The sequence below is a fragment of the Mycosarcoma maydis genome, chromosome 9, assembly GCF_000328475.2.
Source record: "Mycosarcoma maydis chromosome 9, whole genome shotgun sequence".
NCBI classification, from domain to species: Eukaryota; Fungi; Basidiomycota; class Ustilaginomycetes; order Ustilaginales; genus Mycosarcoma; species Mycosarcoma maydis.
Genome location: NC_026486.1, coordinates 66,058 through 91,182, shown reverse-complemented (window position 1 = coordinate 91,182; position 25,125 = coordinate 66,058). Strand labels below are relative to the sequence as shown.

Genomic DNA, 25,125 nt, shown 5'->3' with positions numbered 1-25,125 from the left:
ATGGACATCTGGTAGAGGTGCGATCGAGCTACGCCACCACACGCTGCGACCGGAAGCAGTAGCGTTCCGTCCGCTCTTGATCGATCGCTCGCTACTGACAAAGCCGTGCAGAGTGGTCTCTCTGTCTCAGCCAAGGTGGGCGGAATCTCGGTCAATCCGACGACCCGTGTGAGCGCACTTCGGTGCTTGATTTTGGTTTCATATTTGTTTTTGTAAATCCCAAGTCAACTTGAATCGCGAAAGATCATCGGAGAGCAGAGCGGAGTTGACGCTTGACAATTCACGCTGCATTGCACTGCACTGCACTGCACTGCACTCTCACGTCTGGACACAAGGACAGAACTCGTCACTCACCCACGATTTACAATCACGATCTGCAATGTGGCTTTCACCAGACGCCACCTCCAGAGCATGCTACACGCTCACCCTTCTCGCGCGCCTTCGCTTCCACCTCCTCTGTCACCAGACCCACCTGCCAGTGACACGCAGCCAATCCCGACCAAGCCTCAACCTCGTCAGTTCAGTACTGCACTCATCCGAGACGGAAAGAGAGAGACAGGGAACGAGCAGATAAATGTCATAAGGGAGAGACGCCAAGTCACAGGCGACGCTCCTTGCATGTAACCCGTATTGGGTTTTTTGCCACTTTGCGCGCACGGTGACACTCGAATGAAAGCGAAAGCGCACCGACATGGAAGCGGGAAGCGAGAGTCTCTCGGCGTGGGAAAGCCTTTCGAACCGACGTCAACGTGGCGCGTGGCGCCTCACTGCGAGCTAAGTTCCAACTCGTGACTGCAACAAAAGCCGCCTGCTTCGCTTGCCAAACAAGTGCGCCCATTCACGTTTCGCCTTGTGCCTCGCTGGACAGTTCCGACTCACCCACGCGCTCGTCTCGCTTGGAGCACCGCGCCGAGCTGCACCGGCGATTCGCGATCTTGCACTCGTCACCCGTGGCTTTCACTTGAAGCTTAACCACTGTACCAAAAGGGTGTCTAGAATACCAATCGTGAATACCAATCGTACATCAGACTTGGATTGTAATCTTTAACTCTTTCGTGCTTGCGTGTCGGTTCAAGCAGTGAAAAAAGCTCCGCGGTCTAACAAGGTACACTAATATCGCGTGTCTGCGATCCGCAATCACGAATCACGAATCACGAATCACAAATCACGGATGCACTATGCACCGTATCGTTTCCTTTCGTACTCACGATTTCTTACTTGCAACATGCTTCGCCTTACAGCCAACCACATCAAAGGGCAGGAAGGAGCAGTACAAAGCAAAGCATCTGGTCTTGTCGATATGTAAATCGCGAGCTAAAGTACAAGGTCTTATGCGCCGTCGTAACGCGAATGCGCGTCGCTCTGACTAGCAGCTGCTGCTGCAGCCGTTGCAGTGGTTGCATCCGCTGCACTCGCCGTGACTGCCTCAGTCGGCGAGGTATCTGGAGCGTACTGTTCGCAACGCTTTGCTTCGATTGCACTGTCCGACACGTGTTGTGCGCGTGCACATGTCGGATCCACCTCGGATCGCTCGGATCCAGGCGCGTCATCTGGCATCCGCACCGCCGCTGTTCCGGCTAAACATTCCTCCGAGACTTCTGCCTTGACAAGGCCGCCAGTGTCATGCACCGGTCCCGCTTTCGGCGCGATGCTGGTCTCGGGCGAATCTGGCTCCGACATCTCTTGCTTGACCTTGATCGGTTCGTCCGTCTCCGCTTGCGCTTGCTCCTCTACCTTGACGTGCTGACCATCCTCGTGAGCCATAGCCATCAATTGCGGATGCTGCTCAATCAAGCTCCTGCCCAACAGCACCCTATCGATCTTGGCGAACAACACTTGCTCCTGCCTACTCATCTTGCTTAACGCCTCCCCCTTCTCGTCATCATCCACCTCGTTTGCTCTGTCCCGGAACGGTCTTAGCTCGCTCGCCAAGCTTTGTAGCATTCCGGTCTTGAGTGCTTCAGATATTTTGTCCAATGCCTGTGCTCTCGCCCTGATCGCTGTCAAGTGTGCCTCGGCGGTTCTTGCTCTATCGGCACTGTTCCTCAATGGAGGAGAGTCTGCATATTCGAGCACGTCCAATGCGGCACTGAGCTGGATGGATGCAAAGAAGAAGTTGACAAACAGAGAGCGAAGCAATTGGCGTATATCAAAGATGGTCGTGTTGGGCAACAGGAGTGACATCCATGTTGGATAGTCTGGGCTGACCAATAGGCAGAGTTCCAGGGCGAGCATGGACAGGAGCGATGCTAGACGCCAGAAAGAGACACCACTTGCTCCTGCGCCGTTGAAATAGCCGAATATCGCGTACATGGCAGGGTTAATTGTGTAGAATGCCACCATGCCGGTGAGTCCACGACGCAGAAAATCGCGCTGCGACTCACACTCACTCCAATCAGCTACACCGTCGCCAAATCGGTCGTAGCCGAAGCGCTTGTTGGGATCCGAAAGCACATCGTGCGCGCGTCGTGCCACTATGAACAGCGCCTCGCCTGCCTCACCCACTTTGTCAGGATGGTACTTGCGCGCCACCGAACGAAACGATCGACGTACGCCTTCCACATCCACATCCAGCGGTAGTGCCAGAAGCTCGTAGTAGTTCGGTGGCGCCTCCATCGCCGCTTGCACCATCTGGTACACCAACGTCCCCAGAATCACGATCGTGCGTGCCAGTTGGACATGCTTGTTGCGTTGACCAGCCGAGCCAGGCGGTGGAGGTGTCAGGATGCGTAGAGTATAGCTCACGTTAAGTAGCACTTGCGAGCCGAGCGATGGCAACCACCACCACGTGAGCATGGATCCAAACTGAAGCAGATCCGCTTTCATCTTGTCCAGATTGATACAAAGCGGACGCCACTTTCGAGAAAGGGTGTGCTGCGTTGTGCGTTAGTGGTGGTTAGCTTGATCGATCAAGGTTGGCACATTCCAGCGCCTCATGAGCGTGCATATTTGAAAACATGTATTACATAAGCACGACTCATTCGGATTCACAATTCCCGATTCCCGATTCGGGATTCGTGATTCGTGATTCGTGATTCGTGATTCGTGATTCGTGATTGATGCAACGCCGAATTTTTTTGAAATTTCACGAATCTCTGTTTCAGTGACGAGTGGTGGACTGCTTTGTGATTTTTCCCTTGGCGCTTTCATGTTTGGTTGCAGAGCCAAGGGATTACGGTTAGCCTTGGTGATTCTTGATGTCTGGCTGTTTCTTCTAAGCGTACTTGACCTTTGCTCTGTACATTGGCACACTGCATCATAGCTGCTCACGACCATGCCGCCCAAACGTAAAGCAGCTGCCTCAGCTGCTGGAAGTAGCACGAGCAGATGCTCAACCACCAAAACATCGGCTCGAAAAGCGCCTGTACGCAAAGTGCCCAAACTCGCTGCACAGCTCGACATGTACATTCGCCGATCGGACGACGAGGATGAATCCGATTCGAAAGACGCCCACGCTTCATACGGTCTGAAGCAGAAGCAGCAACGACTGATAGCACGTGCGCACGAGCCCGAATACGAACCCGAATCCGACGAAGCCTCGCATGTCTCGTCCGAGCACGCTGCCAGCGACGAGGATACGGATGTGCAGCTGCACGACAAGACAAAGCTCAAGACGGTCTCTGCAGCCAACTTGGGGTTCCTCTCCGGCCTCGACAACAACAAGGCACTCGACGTCTCGCAGAAGCTTGCAAAGCACAAGGCTAAGCTGCTCAAACGTTCCGATAGACGCCAGTTTGAAGAGCAGAGGAAGAGAATCATCGCCGAGAACAAGGCGAGCCTAACACAGCCATGGTCCGATGACGACGATGACGATGACGATGATAGCCATGATTTCTCCGACGCAGAGCAGCAAATTCGGTCGCGGCCAACCCACGCAGAAAAGAAAAACTTCCAAGAGTACAGCGACGTGTCTGAAGGCGACGAGGTTGATGCCTTGTCTGACCAAGACGCCGGTGTGCTGGAAACCAGCCGAAACTCGACCGGAAATCGGGCTGGCGCCGAGCGTCAAGATGCCGAAGCGGCGTATCTGGCGAGGCTCGACAAGCGCAACGCGAGAGAGCAGTACCAAGCCGAGTTGGAGAGGCAGAAACGGTTGAATGCCAAGTTGCCCATTCGCAAACTCGAGCGCCCTGTTTCACAGAACGATGCAGATAGCAGTGACGACGATATCGATCTGGATCACCTCGATCAAGGCCAAGGCGAGCAGCACGAGGATCGACAGGATAGCGAAGCGGAACAACTCGATTCTTGGATCGACGACGACGACCATGATCATAATGACGACAATGCTTGCGCTTCCAAACGAGCTGTATCCAGTCGAGCCGTCCACGCGCCTCTGCCGCGTAGCGCCGACAGTGACTCGGACGAGGAGCCTGCAGCTGCGACGTCGACGCCTGTTACGTTGTCCTCGATCACGCACTCGTCGCGATTCAACCTTACGGCGCCGTACGAGATCGTGCTCACGTCGCACGCATGCCGCCTACCGGCGCCACCGCGCGCTGTGGGCTCGAACCGAAAAGCCGTGCTTGAATCCTACCGAACTGCGCTGCTTGGCGCACAGAAACAGACTCTGGTCCTCGCACGCAACCAGATCGCCTCGCTCGCCTCGCAAATTGTGGCCGACCCGGAAGTCAACTTGGGCCTGCTTCGACGTCTCGCCGTGTTTGCAGCACCTACCATCTCGGCTCCGCCCGAAAAGATCGCCGAGATCAGGCTCGAGCAAGCTGAGGCCAAGGCGAAACGCGCTCCGCACACGGCTCGACCGATCAAGATCGACGTGCCCGTGTCGGTGAGGCAGTTGGCGATGCTCTCGATGCTGGCCGTGTTTGTCGACATTCTGCCGGCGTACAGGATTCGAAGCTTGACCGACAAGGAGAAGGAGGAAAAGGTCGGACAGGACGTAGCTAGGCGCAGGGAATTCGAGAGTGGCTTGGTGCAAGTGTACAAGCAATTCCTGCAGCTGTGCGAGGTCGAGGTCAAGGTGAGCAGCACGACAACACATGACGGCAAGCGTCGCGTGTCACCAGCGTCCTCACCGGCGTTAGAGAAGGCGGCTATCAAGGTGTTTACTACGCTTGCTACACGGGCGGTGCACTTCAACTTTCGCACCAACATCCTCGGTGTTGTCGTGGCGCGCATGTCGCGCCGCACGTGGGGCGAGCTAGAAGAGTCGTGCTACCAAGCGATCTCGTGCGTGGTCTTGTCGGACCTGAATGGCGAAGTGGCGCTCGAAGTGGTGCGCTTGATCCATCGAATGACCAAGGAACGAAGGTACAAGGTCAACTCGCGCGTGCTCGACATTCTGCTACACCTGCGACTGCGTGATGAGCTCGGCAAGAAACGGTCGTCGACAACCACGACCACGGACCCTGACGCCGAGGCTGCACGCGAGCGACAAGTGTACGCCGAACGACGCGCTGCGATGAAGGCGCGCGAGGCCAAGAAATCGGGCAAAGGCGGTGGAAAGGCGTCGACGTCGAAAGACGTGCGCAAGGGACTCGCAACGCACGTCAGCAAGAAACAGCTCAAGAAGCAGAAGCAACTCAAGCAGATCGAACAAGAGATGAAGGAGGCCGAAGCCACCGTGGATCTGCAAGAGAGGGAGAGGAACCAGACCGAAACGTTGAAGTTGGTCTTTGTGCTGTACTTCAGCGTGCTCAAGCGCGACGTAGGCCAGGTAGGTTTGCGGGTCCTGGAGAGTACGTTGAAAGGGCTGAGTATGTACGCGCATCGGGTCAATGTGGATTTCTTCCGAGATCTGCTCGATGTTTTGAAGAAGCACATTGCTGTCAATGCGGCCTTACTCGAGGAGCCAGGCGAGCACACCGAGATGGATGGCGACGCGTCCGATTCCGATAGCCAAGCGCAAGCGCAAGTGGACAATGTGTTGCTCGACCAAACTACGCTCAGTCGAAGCATCCGGCACATGGTACTGGCGCTCAAGACGACGTTTGATCTGTTTCTCGGACAGGCGGAGGGATCGATGCTCAATCTGGATCTGACCGATGTGCTTGGGCATTTCTACTACACGCTCTTCTACCTTCCTTTTGTCAACGAAGCGCATGTTTCAGTTTCGTCGGGCTCGCGCTCGGACTCGAGCATTGTAGATCTGGCGTTAGACTCGCTGTATTCGATCCTGATCGGCTCGCGCACGCGATTTCATCCGCAGCTGCTCGCCGCGTTCGCCAAACGTCTGGCGATTATCTCGCTCCATCTGGGCGCTTCGGGTGCGGGAAAAGTGGTGCGCCTGATAGCGCAGCTTGTGACGAAACCGTCGACCTCGGCGTCGGCGACGCAGCTCGCGCTCTTGGACCTCGAAGACCGCTCGCGCAACGGCAGCTACCAGGCGCTCGGCAACAACCTCGCCACCACCGCCGTGCTCGAGAGTGGCCAGACCATCCTATGGGAGCTCTGCCACCTCACCAAACTGCGCAACCCCGACCTCTCGCATCACGCCCACCAAGTTTGGGCTCTCAGCCAACACTCTCAGTAGCACTAGCCACGTCAGTCACCAGTCCAAATTGTCACTCACGATTCGTGAATGTGAATGCCACAGTGTCCACCATACCGTGCAAGAAGCGAGACAATTCGTCAAACAAGCCGCGCTGTCTTGCAGCCAGACCGCCGTTGGTTGCGTCACGGGCGCGTGTTGCAGACCCGGCAGACATGCGCTAACGATGAAAAGCAAAGTGTCCATTGAGGCTGTGTGAAACAAATAGAGAAAAACACTACTGATACGCCTGCAAGGTGAAAGGGCAGACGACGTTGCTGATCTGGGTACTGGTGGTCTTTCTTCCAATCAAGCCTCTGACGTTCATGCCGAGCTTCAAGGCGACGTTCAGCGTGGGACGTGTGGAGCCCTCGTAGTGCGCGCCGCAGCCCTGGTACCAGTTCTGAAACGTCTGGTCGCCGCTTGCGTTTAAACTGACGTAGCTCATTTCCACCGCAAAATTGAACGGGGTATTGGTGCGAGCTGCGAACGAGATCGATTCCATCGAGCCTTTTCCCACCTTCTGGTACGTGCTGAGGTCGGTCACTTCCAATGTGAGGTCGGTGGCATGCGTCGGAATCCAGCCATTACGGTTGTTGGCGCGCAGGTTGAAGCCCATCGTCATGGAAAAGTTGGTGGGCGAATGCGAGACCTTCATGCTAGCTCCATTCGGGATTGCCGTGACCGGATTCGTCGACAAGATCGCAAACGTCGGCACGCGCGGGATCACAAAGAACAGCATGATTCCCAGAGCGAGCAGCACAAAAAACGCAATAAACACGGCCACGCGCGGGCTCAACCAGCCCCAAAGATGGTCCTGGCCAGAGACCCAGAGTTGGCAACGTTTCTTTCGGTGGGACCGCTTGCGCCGACGTTTCGAGACACGCGTCATGTCGCGCAACTCCTCCTTTGTGTATTCGGTGCCCAGAGCAGGGACCGTAATGAGTTCGATTCCGGTGGTCGAGTCTGCATGCTGTGGACCCATGCCGCTGATCGCATTGGGAGGAGCCGAGGAGAACTGGCTGTTTCGATTAGCACCCGCAGCGTGGGTTGGGTGGTGCTGCACGACCGAGCGACGGGGGTCGGCGTTGCGAACGTCAAAGCCAAACGCCTCGGACGAGAGCAGCGACTTGCGGTTGGCAGGGGTGTCGGAATACGGTGTCTCGAGGAGCGACGGTTTGCTTGCGTCCCAATACGCATCCTTCTGGCTCGCCAGAGCCAGTGCCGACGTCGACGAGCCATGAGCCAACGCTCGAGTCATGTTGAAATCGTCATAGACGTTCCAGTCTTGGTCGTCGTCGTCGTCGTCCTCATCCGCATGATGCTCCTCTCCAGGTGCGCGCGTGTAGCCGTTGGAATGGATCGGACGTGCATCGTACGCTCCGGTGCCTGCGACGGGCAGAGCCGCCGACTCGATTGAGCGTCGCACCGGATAGTCGTGCTGGTGGCCAGTGGTGTGAGGCGTGCTATACGCGTCCGCCGCCGAAGTGTAATGGTACGGATCGGACATGATGTCTGTCCAGCTGGATGGTAGTATGAAAGCGATCCCAAATTGTGAATCGAGAAGCGAGCTATCCACGACCAAATCGTGAATAGGAGCACAGTCACGAGTCACCCGCCCACAGCCCACATCAAGTCACGAGTTGTAAGTCGCATACGCTGAGAAATCTCGTTCACGATTCGTGATTCATGATTCGTAAATTGGCGCTGACCCTTTACGCTGTTTGTTGCTTGTGGATTCGTGATTGCAGACCACTTCACATTTGTGATTGATTCACGATTCATCACTTACGACTCACGCGGGCTTGAACCACGCTTTTCCGGCGCGACGGCGTCTTAGAGAAAAGGGGGTATGTGTGAGTGTGAGTGTGCTGTGCTGTGTGCTGGCATGGAAATCGTAAATTTCTGAATCCAACACGATTTTCTTCGATTCACGATGATTATTCAACCCTGAGCTGAATTTCCAGGCAGACCCTGACAGCAGCATCCACTCACGACTCACACTCGTTTCGTGCCTCGTCTCTACGCCCGATACCGCTTGCATACCTCGACTGACACGAGAACCCCATGTTAGAGAATGTGCATCAATCACCAATCGTGAATCGTGAATCACGAATGTCGAGATATAGCTCGCCGCTGAGCCATTCACATGCTTGGCGATTTTTGCCATCTATTTCGGCTCTCTACACAACGACTTGGATCTCGAAACATGGTAGCTAATCATGGTATCACTTTGGTCCGACTGCGAATATCCGCTGCTTGTGCTTGCCCTTGTCCTCGTCGATCTCAACTAGGGCTGCTAGCTTGCGCATCCTTGACCTTCTGTTGACTCGGCTTGAACTTGTCCACCATCACCGAGGCTCGAGGTTGGACGTCGACCAAGCCTGGCACCGACGCGGGAGACATTGCATACGCGTCGCTGTTGGTGCTGCCACCGCTGGCGCTTGTTTTGCGCCATGGCATGGGCGATGCTGAGCGCGAGACGTCTCGGCTGCTGCGTGAAGAGTGTGAGGATGTGCTTCTACCCCGTGTCGCCGCAGCCGAGCGAGCTGCTACTGCGGCTGCAGGTTCTGGCGAACTCGTGATACGCGCTGGTGAACGTGTTGCCGAGCCGCTCCGTCGACGAGACGCATAATGGCCAGTGCTGCCAAGCATTAACCCTGGCTCCATGTGTGGCAGCGATGCCGATTGCGCCAAACCTCGTTGTTGCACACCCGATCGACGGTACGACAGACTCTCCGATGCTCCACCTCGACCCATCTTGCTCGCCCTCGTTGGTGCTATACCACTTCTACCCAGCAGCGCCGCGTACAGCCCGTTTGGCACAATCTCGCTCTCCTGCGCCTCGTGCGCCTCGTGCTTACTCTTGTGCTGTACACGCTGATTCGGTTTGGCTTGTGTCACTGTCTCCCGCCTCGCTTGCTGCTGCTGCGTCACTATGCTGTTTTCCAGCTCGGCGGGTGCCACTATCTGTTCGCGTTCCGAGTCGCTCGACCATTGATCTGCATCTTCCCACTCTTTTGGCCAACCAGAAGGTCGTAATCGTGTGCGTGATGCGGCATTTCGTCCACCACGTCCGGCGCGACCCAGCGCCACTGTCCCTCCGCGCCCGGCGACGATGGCCCGAAACACCGCTTTGCGTCGCCAATCGTCAATACGCGCCATGACCAAAGCCGAGCTTGCGCTGCATCGATACCACGCTCGGTGCAACAACATCGACAAAGCTTGGTGGTCAAATTGCGTGATGCACCGCAGCGTCAGCCTAGACATTTCGTTGCTCGTCGATGCAGCCGTGCCACCTTTGGTCGAAAACGCAACCGTGAGGCTGGACGTGGGCATAATGTCGAGCGCCGGCAACGCCACACTTGCAGGAACAGCGTTATGCGCATCCACCACGCATTGCACCGATCGCAAGGACCACACCTGCTCAGCCACTGGCAACACCGCTTCGCCCGCCCTCGGCTTTTTGCGGTACAGGTCGATGCGCCACCCTTTGACCATCATCCAGTGCAGCTTCCACTTGGCTGGTTTGGCCGATCCCTTTGCTGGCTTTTCCGACTTGCCGATTGCTGATCCTTTCATCACGTACACCCAACCTTCAAAGTACGGCTCCAGGCAGAGCGCGTCTGCGTCGGGCCCTGCATATGTGTCGTCTGCGCATGTCTGCTTCAAGGCGCCTTGGTGAACGCTCGATGCTGCGCCAGCGACGCGCATGACGTCTTGCAGGTTGATCGGTGCGATGTACACGCGCTCGGTAGGGATGCTCCATTGCATTTCGAGCAGCTCGTAAGGTCTCAGTTTGTACGCAGCGACTGTCTGCCACTCTTCCAACTCGCATCCATTTGCCGACGACAGAACCGCGTACTTGGACGACAGAGGATGCGACGCATCTTTGCAGCCGCGCGAGATCTTGTCGATTCTAATACCGGCAATGTAATCATCACGCATCTCTGCAGCACCACTTGATGCTGGCGGCGACGACGCACCGGCTGAATCGCGCGATGAGGCCTTGCGTAGTACTAGCGGGGCAGGGACGGCTCGTGGCATGCTTCGCTGTTTGACAGTCGCAAATCCCTCGTCGTGATCAGCGTGATCAGCGTCGTCATTGTCGTCATGATGCACAAGGCGTGCGGGTGTGCCTTTGAGCAGATCCAACAGATCACTCTGCTGTCCATATCGACGCTGGCTTGTTTCCGCTTGCATCTTCTTAATCGCGGATTTGGGTAGCGACGCGTTGCAGACCGGTGACGAGATGGCCTCGGACATCATCGGCGGCACTTGGACGTTTGTGGGTCGCGATCGTACCACGTCGGCAGCTGTGACGGTCTTGCTTCGCGGTCGCAGCGGCGACGAAGCCGACGAAGCCGATCCAGACAGCAATGCTTCCGATGGCTGTAGTGGGCTCGACAGAGGCGCAAACGCAGCAGCATGTGATGCAGTCGGGCTCGGGCTCGATTGCGAATCCGAGAACGGCGCGCGTTCGGCTTGCGTGCCCCACTGCATCACCGAGGCATCGTCATCTTGCGTGGTCATCAAGCCAACAGCCGACGACGACGGTGAAGTGAACGATGCGAGAGAACTCGACGATTCACATGCGCCTGGTTGGGTGTAGAAGATGGCAGGCGCTGCTGCTACGCTTCTGATCGTGGCTGCGTTCAGCCGCGCGAGTCGCTTTGGAGGAGTAACGACGGCGGATGCAGGCGTGTTTTCGCTCTGCGTGTGCCCCCAAGCTGCCGAGCCGCGTTGCACATGACTGTCCGCAGACGATGCATCCACACTGGAACGAGGTGAAGCGGCAAGCTCGTTACGAGAGCGTACAGGCTCTCTGTCAAACGTACTGCTCGAGCGCATCGTTGGCGTCGCGCTGTAGCTCTGCGCCGACGAGCTTTTGCATCGAGCATGCGAATCCCACTGCACCATGGACGCATAGGTTTCGCTCTGTTTGCGAGGCTTCGTACTACCTGTAGATGCGTAACGAGCATTCCACTGCAAGAGCCTCGATCTTGCCACGTCCTCTTCTAGCTTTGCGTTGCGATTGCCCGTGATCAACGATGCATCGAGACAGATCGAGATGTCATTGAGCACATTCCAAGCCGAGACCGATTGCGAGTGGGATGTATCCGAGGCGCTGGCATCCGAGCTGACCATGGCAATGTTGCTTGCTCGTCCGCCGTCGGACCATGTGGACGGAGGAGAAGTGGCGAGCGTCGAATTCGAGATCTGGCGAGTGATGAGTGCTGTGCAAGCGCTGACGCCATCGCCGCTGCTTGCTGACTTTGCTGAAGGCGTACGGCGGTTGAGCGCATGTGGGGAGAAAGCCAAGGGTATGGTATGCGAACGCGGAGACGAAGATGGAGTTGGCTTGTGCTGGGATGCGTACGGCGATACCGAGGCAGCGCGCAGTGAACTTTGAGCCTGACATGGGCTGTATGCGGTATCAAACGTGGGCAGCGGAGGCACGCCTGGCGGAGACACAGAGTTGCCGGCAGAGCGTAGACTTTGATCGCCATGCGAGCGTGATTTGTTGGCGCGACCGATGCCAGCTATGGACGCAGCTACGCAAGCAGGTATGTCGGTGAGGTCCGGTGGAGGACAGACGAAAGACCTTGGCAACGCATAGGTGCGATGCTTAATCACCTTATCGTGCGCGGCGACGGGTGCAATCTTTGCATGCACCGAAGCATTGATGGCGTCCTGGTAGAAGCGGTACGATAGCGAAGCATCGTGGTCGGGTGCATTGGCTTTGAACAGTGCCGTGTCTTTGATAGATCCAATCGTCTGGCTCGGATCTACGTGGATGCGTAACCAGATGTCTTTGGGAACGATGCGGATATAGACCGGAAGACGTTTCGGCTTTTCAAAGCTCCGAGATTTCGGACTCTTCAGTGTCTCGGAATATGCTGGCTGGCGGGAAGATCGAGTAGACGCCAAAGAGACGGGTGGTGGTGATGCTGCTGATGCTGATGCTGATGATGCTTCTGCGTGGCTGGAGCAAAATACAGATACAGATGCCGAGCTGCTCGATCGCGTGGTAGCGAGAGAAGGTTTGTGTTGCAGCGTCGAGTCTACTGCTGGACTAGAGGGACTCGTACGCCATCTGGACGAGCAAGTCTCCGACGAAGAACGAGCGTTTGCAGCAGATGAGTGATCGTACTGTTCCATCGTTTACCAGCAAACGCATCGAGACTGAATGAATCTTGTGAATACACAAAAACGTCGAATCGCCGGCACGCAGACTGCAAATATGCGCTGCGATGCGCGCCTGAATCAGTGTTTCATCGGTGGATGTGATTAGCTGCGGCGCGGTATTGGCTTTGCTACCATAGAGCTTCCGAGGTCGATACTGCCGGGATGTATGCGGTCAAGACAAGACAGACGCGCGATCTCTCGGATCACGAATCACGAATGCACGAGCATGGAACACGGAACACGGAACACGGATATGAAATTCGAGTTTGTTAGCCACAATCACGAATTGCGCACTCGTGACTCGTTCAACGAACATTTTGGTTTTCTTTTTCTCGAGATTATATACATTCGTGATTACACCGACCTACGCCTTCCTAGGCAGATGCTGATGCGGAAGACAAAAGTCTAAGATCCAGTGAACAGCTGAGTCTCGTTAACGGACCAAGTTGCTGTACGGCTAAATCCGCTCGTTGCTCCGTCACGTTGAGTTGAGCATGAGCGTGCGAACGACATCTCGACCTGTAGGCGGTGCTGCGGTAGAGGAGTGCGCACTTTTTCTGGCTGGTTGCAGAAATATCGGCGAGTCAAAGAGGGGCCGAGAGTGGCTTCCCAGGCCATCATGTACCCAAGCAGATCGTGGTGGACCTCTGTCACTGACCTCGCTCTTCGTCGCTGTCATCCACGATCACAGATCCGCGCCAAGTCACAGTCGTGAGTGAGATACTCTCCCTCCCTCATGCATTCGTGATTGTACATTCATTGTACGATCAATTTCACTCGCCTTTATTACGCCTCTCTTTGTTGCGCGCATTTTCGATGTTACCAGAGAGCATGCCGATTCTTACCCCCGGTCCCACCTTCACACATGAATAGAATTCCTCGTGACTACAAACCGGTCAAGGATACCACTTCGCATTTCAGTTGGCTGGTCAAGCAAATACGGATACTTCGTCCTCGTCTCCACGCCAAACACACTCTGATCCTCTTGTTCGCTCAACACTGTGCGCACACTGCCCGCTGCACACGCCAAAGAGCCAGAGTGCGACCGGATCTTGTTTGCAGTGCGAAAGGAATGGTGTGCACAAAGCGAGACGGGGTATCTAGTAGAACAAATGTTCGGTAACGCATGTGTGTGTGTCTGTGTGTGCGTGCGTCTACGAATCAGCATCGCGCGAGGCTTTCCGGAGAATCAGAGTATCATCATCAATACAGCGAGCCTTTGAGACTTCGTGGCCAGCCATAATCCATCATCTCGTCGTCCCAGTCCGGCGGCAGCTCAAACGAGCCGTGGCGGTCACGAGCACGCTTCTTGATGGCTTTGGCGCGTGCAGCTGCCACCGAATTGATGGCCGCCACAGCATTGCGTCCACCTCCGGTCTTGCTGTCCCAGATCCCTGGTCCTCCTGGCAGATTGACCAAAATGTGACGAGGCCGAGGTGTGCCCGACTTGCTCGTCGCTGATGCTGCTGGCCATAGATCTTTCTCGTCGACGTCTTCGTCCTCGTCTTCAGCCGATCGGATCGACTGCACCGATCGACGACTTCGCACCAGCTTGGGCGGCGCTTTGCGAGGAGCGGCGGGCGATCGCGAAGCGTTGGACGATATACGCATATCCATGCTGTTCCGACGTGCAGGGCGGCCGGTGCGACGACGTGTTGACGCCGATGACGAAGAGGTCGAGGCGAGCACCATGTCGTCGTACGATGCCGTCAGATCCGACAGCGCTCGTGCCGATGCCTTTTTGCCTAGACGCGCGTGTACCACTTCTTGTCCTGCTGCACGTGTCGTAGCTCGCTTCTTTTGCATGGCCGTCTTACGCTCTTCCTCGAGAAGCTCTTCGGCATCCAGGTCCGAGCCTTCCTCTTCCTCCTCGTCCGCTTCCTTTGCGTGTCGCTTGGCATCGTCCTTGTCGGCGTCCGACGCATCGCTATCGTCCGACTGCCACACGCGTCCCTCTCGCGGACGTTCAGGACGAACGCCGAGCTGGGGCAGCGGTACTACGGCGACACCGCGTGCATCGGGTCGACGTGGCAGCCAAGGCGACGGTGCCGGCGTGCTAACCGAAGGGTCGAGCGAGATACGCTTGTTCGACATGGGCGAAGCAGCGTGCGAGCTGCTCGTGTTGTGGAGCGAAGACGCCGACTTGCTCGCCGCGGACGCCGAGTAGCCGCTCACCGCCGATGACTGACGCGACAGCGTGCTTTCCGGCGAAGCGGTGCGAGCCAGCGAGGCGTTCATCGTGTGCTTGTGATGGGCTGACGCAACGGCCAGCGAGGCGCCGTTGTGTTGCTTGAGCTCGGTAGCATCCAGCTCGTGTGGGAAAGTGACCTCCTGCTTGAGCAGAGTGGGAGCGGCTGGATGTCGTACCGTCTTTTCGCTGTCGGTGGTGGCCTTGCGCATGATCGAGCCCACGGCGCGCGAGATCGACTTTTTCTCCGATCCAGTTTCACGCGACGAGGCTTTGGCGAGCGCGACCGAGCTGGACGCAGCGGAAGACGAGGTGACGGCGGCTTGGCTGACGCGGTTGCTGTTCTTGGTAGGCGAGCTTGGGTCTTGCTCGGCCGCAAGCTCATCAGAGCCGAGTTGGGGCGAAGTGACAACACGGCTGGTGGAGCTCGCCTGTCGACGCTGATTATTGCGTCGCGTCTGCGCCAGCACCTCGGCACCGAGCGCGGCCACTTCGTCCTCATGCCTACGACGGATCTCCTCGGCTTTGCTGGCAGTGAGGCCCAAACCAGTATTCTGACGAGGCGTGCTGTCGCCGGCCACGCTCGACTCGGATGCGACCGCGCGATTGGCCCTGCCCAGAATCTGGCTTCCGCCCATCGTAGGATCGCCAGGGGAGACTTCCGAGAGCATCGAGGCTTCCAGACTGGCAGATGGCTCATCGGCGGCGGGCGAGGCTACCATGGCGTCACCAGAGGCAAATGGGTTGTTAAAGTAGGGCGATGTGTCGATGGTGCTAAGCAGTGACTGGCGCTTTGCGTTTTGCTTTTCTGCTTGCGATGGCGACACAGCAACGGGCTCGGCTGCTGCTTCTGAGGACGATGGCATGGGCTCGTCGATCTGAGCAAGGCCAATCTCGCTCGTCGGCGCCGAGACGTCAGCTTGAATTGGTGTGGCGGCGGTGGCGGGTGCCGAAGTGGTGAGTTTGGGTGCTACTGCTGCTGCTGCTGCTGCGCTGCCATTGGTGGAAGCAATAGAGTCATCCGAGGCCGGCTCGGTGGAAACCACTGGATGGGCAGTCGAGACCTGCGAGGGTGTGTCAACCTGAACTGTGGGTTCGACGGCAGCCTTTTGGGCCTGCTCGCGCTCGATGCGTGCCTTGGCCTCCCTTTCGCGTCGACGGCGACGAACCCATGCCATTCCCGAGCCGTCGTCATCGTCGTCATCGTCGTCGCCACCTTCCATGTAGGCCGAGAGACCCCTGTAGTCGGAGCTGTTGGGGGTGGTAGCTAGCGATGGGGGCCCGCTGCCACCGAGGCTGCGACGAGACGCCTCACGTGCAAGGCCGGCAAAGCCCCACTCGATAAACTCGGGCTCGTCCTGGGTGGGTAGATCGTTGACACGACGAGCACGGATCTTGGTGCCGTCGGGGAGGGTGACCATGCCTGTGCCGCCTGGACGTGCAAGACGGATGAGCTCCCTTCGACGCGCACGTTCGTCCTCGTCGCCGGAACTGACGGCGCCCGAGCGGCTGCGAGAACGTCTACGCGAGTGCGACGATTTGCGTTTGGGCTTGGAGGCGGATGCGGATGCGGCTCCTCTGCCACGTTGCTCTTCATCTTGTTCCGAGACAGGTCTGCGTGGCGGTTCGGTGGTGTTGACGTCCGAGATGCTACCGGTGCTCTTGCGTCGAAGCGTGTGGCTGTCTTCGGAACGATCGTCGCCATCGGCTGTACCGCTGCCACTCTTGGTGTTGCGACGCTTGCTGCCCTTTTTGGTGTAGTATTCTGGCTTAAAGTAGGCTGAGGGCATACCCATGAGGTACCATTTGCCCTTCATGGATTTGGATTCGTCGTCAGAGTCAAACTCGGATTCCGAGGAGTCGGACTGTTCCGAGTCGTCAAGAATTGCGGAGCCATTGAGCGACTGCATGGTGGGTGGCGCCGAAGTAGGGGTGGGCAGAGGTGCGAAGCGGATGCGCGGCGATTTGGCGTCGGCGGGGTGGAGCGTAGGGAGGCAAGAGGGAGGGGTAGCGGAATGGAGCGTCGGGGTTTGGGATGCATTGTCCAAAGCCGAGGTTGGCAAACCAGTGCTGCCTAGGCTGGCGGAAGATTGGCCAACGGAGCTGATGCTGGAGACCGAGTCTTGCGACTCGAAGCGCTTTTCGTCGAGAGGGGGACGAGAGAGGTCGTTTGCGGAGCTGCTGAAACTTGTGCAAGCGCGGAGGGGACGTGGAGTGATGCTGATGGAACCGCTGACAAGAGCCTGTGCTGCGGCCATGCTGCGACGGGTGTTGATGATGGCATTGAGTGCAGCGAGCTCCTCGGGGTCCATGCGCTCGTCTATAGGTGACGAGCTGACGAGGCCATCCAGTTTGGTGGTGGACTTGTGGTGTGCACTGTCGATGGCGCTGCGGGAGGTGCGTTGGGAAGGTTTGAGATGGATGTCTTCGGCTTCACTGTCCGAGTCGCGGAAGGACTTGCGCGAGGAGGAGGAGGAGGAGGAGGAGGAAGAAGGTCTGATGAGGTCGGACGAGCGAATGCGTTTGCGATCAACGGTGGTGATGGCGGTACTGGGGAGGATGGAAGCGCCTCCGCTGCCGTGGCCCCAGCCGGCCATCATGGCCATCTGTGCATTGAAATTGAGATCGCCGAGGCCGAGAAGGAGCGCCTTTTTGGGGATGCCCCAGATTTTCTCTTCGTCCTTGGATTTTGCCCTTTCACGTTCGCGCTCACGTTCCTTTTCGCGCTCGCGTGCACGTTCCTTTTCCTTTTCTCGCTCCTTGCGGGAGGGCACTGCTGGGATGTGAGTGACGACAGGGGCAGTGAGGGAAGGATTAGCGTAGATGACACCCGAGTAAGGACGCTTGCGCGCGTTGATGAGAATCGACGAGCGAGGGTAGAGCTGAGAGACGGATTGCGATTCATGGAGGCTTTGGGTCGCCGAGCCTGGAGCGGGAGCGGGAGCGAGGTCGTAGTCTAGACTGGAGGCACCGGCATGCTCGACGATTGGAAAGCTGCCGGACGGAGTGGAGGCGGAACGGATAGCGCGAGGGACGCTGTATTCATTTGTGTGGTGCAAGACGGGAGGGGTTTTGGTGGTAGATAGCATGATCGCACCAGAGTTGCAGATGAAAGGAGCGGTGGATATCAGCGGCTGCGACGTTGGTGATTGGCAGCAGCCAAGAACGAGCGTCGCAGATGATAGAATGGGAAGCGATACCAAACCAGACGGGACGAGATGGATACGATGATAGTCGACCAGGAAGAGATGGATCAAAGACCAAGCTTGAAGCCGATGCGAAGCTTGCTCGGGGGAGGAGGAGGATGATGGTGGTGGTAGGGATCGTGTCAAAGTGCCAACAGATGGTAAAATTCAGCAGAGGATTCGCAGGGTTGGTGATGGTAGAAAGCCAAGATCAGATAGATGGTCAGAGAGCGTCGAAGGGATATGGAAAGAAAGCGAGCGTCAACGCCAATCGTGAATGTGTAGGCGCTGCGATGGATGATTGCGGCAAGTGAGGAGAGCAAAGGGATGAGAGGCAGAGTGTCTCAGGACGGTCGTTAGAGCAAGTCACGAGTTGTGAGTGATGATAGAGGAGCGGCGAAGCGTGACTTTTTGATTTGATCCTCGACTTACACTCGCTTGGCTGATGCGGCATTCAAGATGGGTGGTGATTCACGATTGTGGAGCAAGCGAAGCGCACTCGGATGGTTTTAGACGAGATTCACAACTGACTAAACCCGACTCTAACGTCGGTGACTGTGACTGTGGCGTGTCTGTGCCTGTGCTGCTGCTACTGCTGCTGCTGCTGCTGCTGCTGCTGAACAAGCTGAGCACAGCCAACATGCTCATCAACGATATGCAAATGAAAAAATACAGTAAAATGGTAAGTTAACGTTATTCGTGATTCACGAGTGTCTATTCTATTTATTTATTTAATTAATAGCATGAACTCGCCTCACGACTGTGGGTCCTGGTGGCGCTCGCTCTCCCTGCTTTCTGTCCCGCCCGTTTGGCTGCTGAAAGACTGCCTAAAAAGGGCGATGGCGAAAAAAGAATGAAATTCAAAAACAATCACGAATCGAAATCCAACTCATTCACGCACATTCGTGACTCAGACCAAGTCCAGTTAACTTAGCAATCGTGAATCACGAATATTCACGATTCGTGCTTCCATCGCAGCCACGTCCGTAAGCGGTGAGCGGTGCGAATCAATCCCAGAATCACGAATCACGAATCACGAATCACGAATCACGAATCACGAATCACGAATCACGAATCACGAATCACGAATCACGAATCACGAATCACGAATCACGAATCGTGCGTGAATCGGGTTCAAGTCAAGTCAACTTCGGGCTACACTTGTCCCACCTTGTACGCTCAGCTCCCCAACACGCCCCACTTGAGCCTGCCGCGTGTGACACACACGTCACGATCAAGCAGCACGATTTGCACAGCAACGATCAACGACCAAGCCTGAACGAGCAGCGGTTTCGTCTCGATCTGTGCTGGCGTAGGAGCGGCAAGGTCACATCAAGCACGAGCGCACGAGCACACACTCGGAGCGTCGCGCGTCGGCATCATTCCCGATTCGCAACGCATGCTAACAAGCTGCTTGAAACTCAACTTGATTATGACTCGTGAGTCATACTCACAACTCCCGTGTATCTGGCACGTTGCTGTTGGCTGTGCACCGTGGATGCAAACTTGAAAGTGCCTCTGTCATTCACGATTGGCTCATTTGCTCAGTCGCGCAAGGCGGTGCTGAAACCGCAGCGTCTCATGAACCCTCTGACAACATAACGTTAATCACTTAACGCAAAAAAGGCAAAAGAGGGATAAAGGGACAAAAAACAAAAAGTCTTGGCCTGCATACGCTATCAAATTTGAGTTGATCGTAAGTGTGTCAGACTGCGGCAACCAACAGCGCCCGCCATTCTCGTGATTCACGATTCGTGATTGTGCTTTCATGTTTGTACGAGCTTGACCGCGTCGCTTCCTGTACGATCATCCAGAGAGACTCCTCTTGCTACGTTATCCCAATGACAAAGCTTCCAATCGCCAACGCTTCGGATGTGGGCGCTTCGCATACGCTCAGATTTGATATGCAATGCTATGTTAGCGTCCCTCAAATTGGCGCGGTACGTAAACGCATTCCCGTGTCGTTGCTGCAGGCTGTCTGGATCCCGCGATACGCACCTTGCAAGCCATCTATCTGCACGTGCACAAAACCCGTGTTGAGCCTCCGCTTGAACACGATCACCATTCACGATTCACGATTCGCGCTTCACCATGTACACTTTGTGCTTGTTTCTGTCATGGCTCCATACACACAGCCATGACGCGAGTGCGCTTTGGCCAGCTCAGCTGATATGCGTCCTTGGTCCGCGCCAGAGTCGCGAGTGGCTGTTGGCCATCTGATACCCACGCCGTCGCTTCGTGCACCTTACTCTTGTTCTTCATGCGCCAAGCTGAATTAGTTGCCCCTGACACGCCACATGCTTGCACCAAACGTGACTCACCCTCTCGCCGCGTTTCATGGCCCAGCCTCTCAATCACGAATACCCCTGCCCGCCTTTTTCCCGCTTTGCCAGCCTTGCTCGATGTGACGTTTTTTTCATGTTGCATCTCGATTTCTTTGGCGTCAAATTCCTTTCAAATCCATCTTTCTCCAAGCGTGAAGGTCGTTGTGGACAGCTATCACGTATGAATTTCCTTGATACTGCCTGGACCGATGATCGAGGCTTGTCAGTGGCCTAAGTCAAGCCGACGGAGTCACCGAGTCGAGCCGCTCTCGACCGTAGGGTGCCTCGGAATGCGGGGCTGCCACGATCTTCATGCTGCTGCTGTGCATGCAGTATGGTAGGTCTCGCATGTCTTGGCTCAAAGCGGCGACGCCTATTCGTCGTCATCGTCATAACCTCAGCGCCTTGTCGTTTTCCAGTCGGAATGGGGGGTTAACTGAAACAGCCTCCGGAACGCAGACAAAAGCGCCTCGCAAAATCCAGTTTATCTTATCAAATTCATCGCATCCCGATACGCATCGATCACACCAAGATGAGCCCGATCCTTCCGGCAGTTCTTCGGCTCATTTCGCGGTGACAAAGCAGGGACATTCCAATCAGTCACGAGTGCACGGACGATGGACCTCGTCTTGGTTTGACTCACCAGCAACGCTCCAGCTACTTGACTTGCTCACACTTGCATCCATCACCCATAGTGCAAACTGCTGCCAGCTCCATACCAGCTTAAACGCTCATCCGCGCTCGAAATGCCGTCCAACGCCAACTTTCAAGCCTGCAACACATGGCAAGAAATCGCCGCCGAGCATCGCAAGCAACTCCCCATACCCGCCGCCGCCGTTTCGCAAGATCCACATCTCACCGAATGGGCACACAACGCAAACTCTCACTACATCAACCCTTCCAATGCGAAACCCGGTCCCTCTCTTTCCTCACTGCTTGGCCATCCATCTACCAAACAAATCTGGTCTTCCGAGCTCGATCCCCTTCTCGATGGACTCGATGCAACTGGCATTGTCCAACTCACACGTTCCGGCAAGGTGTCTGTTCAAGATTTAGTACAACTCTTTTTGAAGCGTGCATGCATAGTACATCAGGCTACTAACTGTCTTTCGCATCTCTTTGCTCAACAAGCCATCCAGCGCGCAAAAGAGCTCGATGCTAAGCGTGCCCTGCTCCAAGAGCAAGGTCGACTGGACCAGCTAGGTCCACTCTTCGGCCTGCCGATGAGTATCAAGGGTCAAATGTCCTATGGAAGCCACGGAAACCAACGTGGCTTCGTCTTTGACGTCCTGCCCGACCCTGCTTCACACCCGCTCGTCAACCGGAATCTCACTCGGCAGCAGGTGCAGCTCTTGGCGTCAACCCAAGGTGGATATGTGGCAGAGGAGCCAGTCGATTCCAGCATTGCAAAGCTACTACTGCAAAACGATGCGGTCATCCTGGCCAAAACAACCGTGCCCCAGGGCATTATGCATCTCGACACGACGAGCAACTTGTACGGCCAAACGTTGAACCCGTGCAATCTCGCCTTGAGCCCAGGTGGTTCGAGTGGTGGAGAGAGTGCGTTGGTCGCCGGTGGCGGTAGTGCGATGGGCGTGGGCTCGGATATCGGTGGAAGCATCCGTCAGCCGTGCGGCGTGACCGGACTATATGGCATCAGGCCTACTACACAGAGGCTGCCATATGCAGGTATACGCTCGACCATGCCCGGAAATGAGGCGGTGGGATCGTCGTTAGGGCCAATGGCCAAGAGTTTGAGAGATCTCGAGCTGTTCATGTCGAGCCTTATGAATCAGAACACTAGACCGTGGGACTGGGACCATACCGTGTTGCCAATGCCCTGGCGTAAGGTGGACACCTTACTGCAGAATGGCGCGTCGCGAACCAAGCCTATTATTGTTGGGGTAATGATGGAGGACGGTGTCGTTCGTCCGACGACGCCTGTGCGACGTGCGCTTTGCAACTGGGTCGAGCAGCTGAATCGGTTTGCTAGTCAAACAGATTCTCATCTGCCACGCATTCAACTTCGACGTTGGAACCCGCGTGACCTGCACCGTCGTGCGTGGGACGTGATCCGATCACTCTACTTTATGGATTCTGGTAAGATGTTTGCTCTGCTCGCCAAAGCTACTGGCGAACCGCTGCTCGCTCTGACGCAGTTCATCCTATCGGAACCCTTTGTCCGTTCCTTCACGGCTGATCTCGACGCCGACGCTGCTCGCGACTCGACAATGCGCAAACTGGACGAACTGTCCTACTCTGAGTCGTGCGCCAACATTCGCATCCGCGAGGCGTTCAGAAAAGAGTTTCTGCAAGCGTGGAACCTGCTCGAACTCGACTGTCTGCTGACTCCTGTCATGGGCAATGTGGCGCCCAGACCGGCAACAGTTACATACTGGGGCTACACGAGCGTTTTCAACCTGGTCGACTATCCAGGAGTGGTGTTCCCGTCCGGTTTCAAGGCGGATGCCAAGGCTGATCAGCAATTCGAAGCCGTCGCTGCTGGTAGTGGCGAGTTTGCCTACACCAACAAGCACGACTGGATGAGCGAGTTCGACAAGCACAACACGCAAGAGTATCAACAGCACAGACAAGTGTTTGACGGTGCTCCGGTAGGCTTGCAGCTGATTGGACGCAGGTACAGGGATGAAGAACTGGTAAAGTATGCCGAGCTACTTCAGCATATTGTAGGCAGCAAGTGACGGCTTTCTGCGATCCTGATGTACATGCACACTCCTTTAGCTCAAAAGCGAGACACTACAACCTGTCTCGGATATCTCTTTGATGGCAGCATGGTGCCTTGATGTCGCCCAACTGTTGTTTGCGCCAAGAACGTCCGAGCAAGCAGCCGTGCACGAAGATCTCCGGTACTAGAGTTTCGCTTAGGGATGCAAAGTGTGAGATTTCCGAGCAGTAGCGTGGACGCGGTTTTTGTCGGCATCGGTCAACTTTTCGAGTGATGATGCAACATGAAGTTAGGTGTAGGCGCGCTCTTGAGCGTGGAAGACCATCGCGGCATAGTGTATGTGTGGCTTGAATAGCGGCAATTCCAGAACGATGCAGTCTGGAGGCTCAAGACAAAGCGGGGTGGGGTGAGCGTCGGGTATAAAGAGATCACGACACCGCGAGGTTTGCGGTGAAACTCGATGAGGCCAAAAAAGATACAACATGTGGACACAGCTCAAGAAGACACTTCTGGTAGCTGGCTCGTTCGCATTGCTGAGCACCTCAGGCGGGCTAGCTAGTCCTCTACGCCACTCCTCAATCAACGTAAGTGAACGCAGACCATCGATTGCTTGTATTGCAGAGCCAAGCTAATGTAAGCTTTGAAAGCTTCGACTTGTACAGCTCACGACGCGAGCCGACTCTAGCTACGTTGGCTACGGCTTCTACTACTTTATCGGCAACGGCGCGGGTCAGGAGCAGATCTTTGCCGCCGTCTCGCGCGACAACTCGCCGAACAGCTGGGACGTGGTCAACTCAGGCCAGCCTGTTCTCGTCTCGACCGTAGGAACGAAAGGTGTACGCGACCCGAGTATCGTCCGTTCCGCAGACGGTAGTAGCTTCTACCTGCTTGCAACCGATCTCAACATTGGATCGGGTACCTCGTGGTCGGATGCAGCTCAGCGAGGCAGTCGTTCCATCGTGGTATGGAAGAGTGAGGATGATTTGGCAACGTGGTCGCAACCCAAATTAGTCGAGGTGATCGACCAACGAGCAGGAAGTGCTTGGGCTCCCGAGGCGCTGTATAACGAGCAAACCGGAGAGTACGACGTCTACTTCAGCAGCCAGCTGTTCGCCGAGGAAGATACCCACCATACGGGTGCGTCGTACTACAGGATCATGCGTTCAAGCACCAAGGACTTTGAAAATTTCAGCGAGGCTCAAGTGTATGTGGATAGACACAACGATTCGACGCTCGATCTCACTTTCCTCAAGACCGAGGATTCCCTGTATCGGTTCATCAAGAACGAGAACCCAACTTCTGACCCTCACCCTCTCACCGTCTACCAGGAGAAGTCCTCGGACGGTACAGTGGATGGTACATGGACCAAGGTGACTGAAAACATTGGTGCTGGCGTCATTGGTGCAAACGAAGGCCCAACTGGCTTTGTCGACAATCAGGATGCTAGCAAGACTTGGCTGTACGTCGACGAATACAATAACCGCGGCTACGTAGCGTTCAACTCGATCGATGCCGCACAGGGCAAATGGACATTGGATGGCAATGCTGGCGAGCCGAGCAATCACGCTCGACACGGAACCATTATTCCGCTCAACCAGAATCAGTACGATGTACTTCGTTCGCAGGTGTAAGCCGCACCAGTTCTCACGTCTCGACCCATTCACGATTGTGTGTTTGATCAGCGGATGCGATCCATGCTTTCCCAGATATGCGCGAGATTTTGGCGAACTTATTCACGATCGACGATTTGTGAGTCGTGCTTCACAGACTCGTGAATGTCGTGTTGATGTTGTTTCACTCCGTGACTCTGGATACTGTATCCTTGCGCGGCTCTCAGCCGACCTAACCTCGATGCTGGCTTCAGTTGACCCGTAACCACGCGCCACGCTGTGACGCGTGGCTGAGTTCGGATGCGAAAACACCGCTGCGAGGTTGCCACACGAGGCACGTCACTCGTCACGTGTCACGAGTCACTGACACTGCGGGGTTTCCCCCAAACTCTGTGACACACAACTGCCAAGCCGAATTGGCCGCGTGGGCGTGCGGGGCAGGCGTTAATCGCG

At 56.1% G+C, this 25,125-nt stretch overlaps 7 protein-coding genes across 7 annotated transcripts; 3 read left to right on the top strand and 4 right to left on the bottom strand.

The window, feature by feature from the left end:
• Positions 1 to 1,329: 1,329 nt before the first annotated feature.
• Positions 1,330 to 2,826, bottom strand: UMAG_03422 (uncharacterized protein; the record flags this gene model as incomplete). Its single annotated transcript, XM_011391591.1, has 1 exon — positions 1,330 to 2,826. The coding sequence occupies one exon, from the start codon at positions 2,824 to 2,826 to the stop codon at positions 1,330 to 1,332; it is 1,497 nt and encodes a 498-aa protein (XP_011389893.1).
• A 448-nt stretch (positions 2,827 to 3,274) lies between these two features.
• UMAG_03421 (uncharacterized protein) lies at positions 3,275 to 6,493 on the top strand (the record flags this gene model as incomplete). The annotated part of the gene is made up of 1 exon (XM_011391590.1): positions 3,275 to 6,493. The coding sequence occupies one exon, from the start codon at positions 3,275 to 3,277 to the stop codon at positions 6,491 to 6,493; it is 3,219 nt and encodes a 1,072-aa protein (XP_011389892.1).
• A 235-nt stretch (positions 6,494 to 6,728) lies between these two features.
• UMAG_11071 (uncharacterized protein) lies at positions 6,729 to 8,000 on the bottom strand (the record flags this gene model as incomplete). Its single annotated transcript, XM_011391776.1, has 1 exon — positions 6,729 to 8,000. One exon carries the CDS (start codon positions 7,998 to 8,000, stop codon positions 6,729 to 6,731), a length of 1,272 nt encoding a protein of 423 aa, XP_011390078.1.
• A 776-nt stretch (positions 8,001 to 8,776) lies between these two features.
• Positions 8,777 to 12,652, bottom strand: UMAG_03419 (uncharacterized protein; the record flags this gene model as incomplete). Its single annotated transcript, XM_011391589.1, has 1 exon — positions 8,777 to 12,652. One exon carries the CDS (start codon positions 12,650 to 12,652, stop codon positions 8,777 to 8,779), a length of 3,876 nt encoding a protein of 1,291 aa, XP_011389891.1.
• A 1,230-nt stretch (positions 12,653 to 13,882) lies between these two features.
• UMAG_03418 (uncharacterized protein) lies at positions 13,883 to 17,956 on the bottom strand (the record flags this gene model as incomplete). The annotated part of the gene is made up of 1 exon (XM_011391588.1): positions 13,883 to 17,956. One exon carries the CDS (start codon positions 17,954 to 17,956, stop codon positions 13,883 to 13,885), a length of 4,074 nt encoding a protein of 1,357 aa, XP_011389890.1.
• Positions 17,957 to 21,122: 3,166 nt separating this feature from the next.
• UMAG_03417 (putative acetamidase) lies at positions 21,123 to 23,078 on the top strand (the record flags this gene model as incomplete). The annotated part of the gene is made up of 1 exon (XM_011391587.1): positions 21,123 to 23,078. One exon carries the CDS (start codon positions 21,123 to 21,125, stop codon positions 23,076 to 23,078), a length of 1,956 nt encoding a protein of 651 aa, XP_011389889.1.
• A 466-nt stretch (positions 23,079 to 23,544) lies between these two features.
• UMAG_03416 (putative carbon source-regulated protein (arabinase)) lies at positions 23,545 to 24,693 on the top strand (the record flags this gene model as incomplete). The annotated part of the gene is made up of 2 exons (XM_011391586.1): positions 23,545 to 23,646; positions 23,725 to 24,693. The coding sequence occupies 2 exons, from the start codon at positions 23,545 to 23,547 to the stop codon at positions 24,691 to 24,693; spliced, it is 1,071 nt and encodes a 356-aa protein (XP_011389888.1).
• Between the last annotated feature and the right edge of the window lie 432 nt (positions 24,694 to 25,125).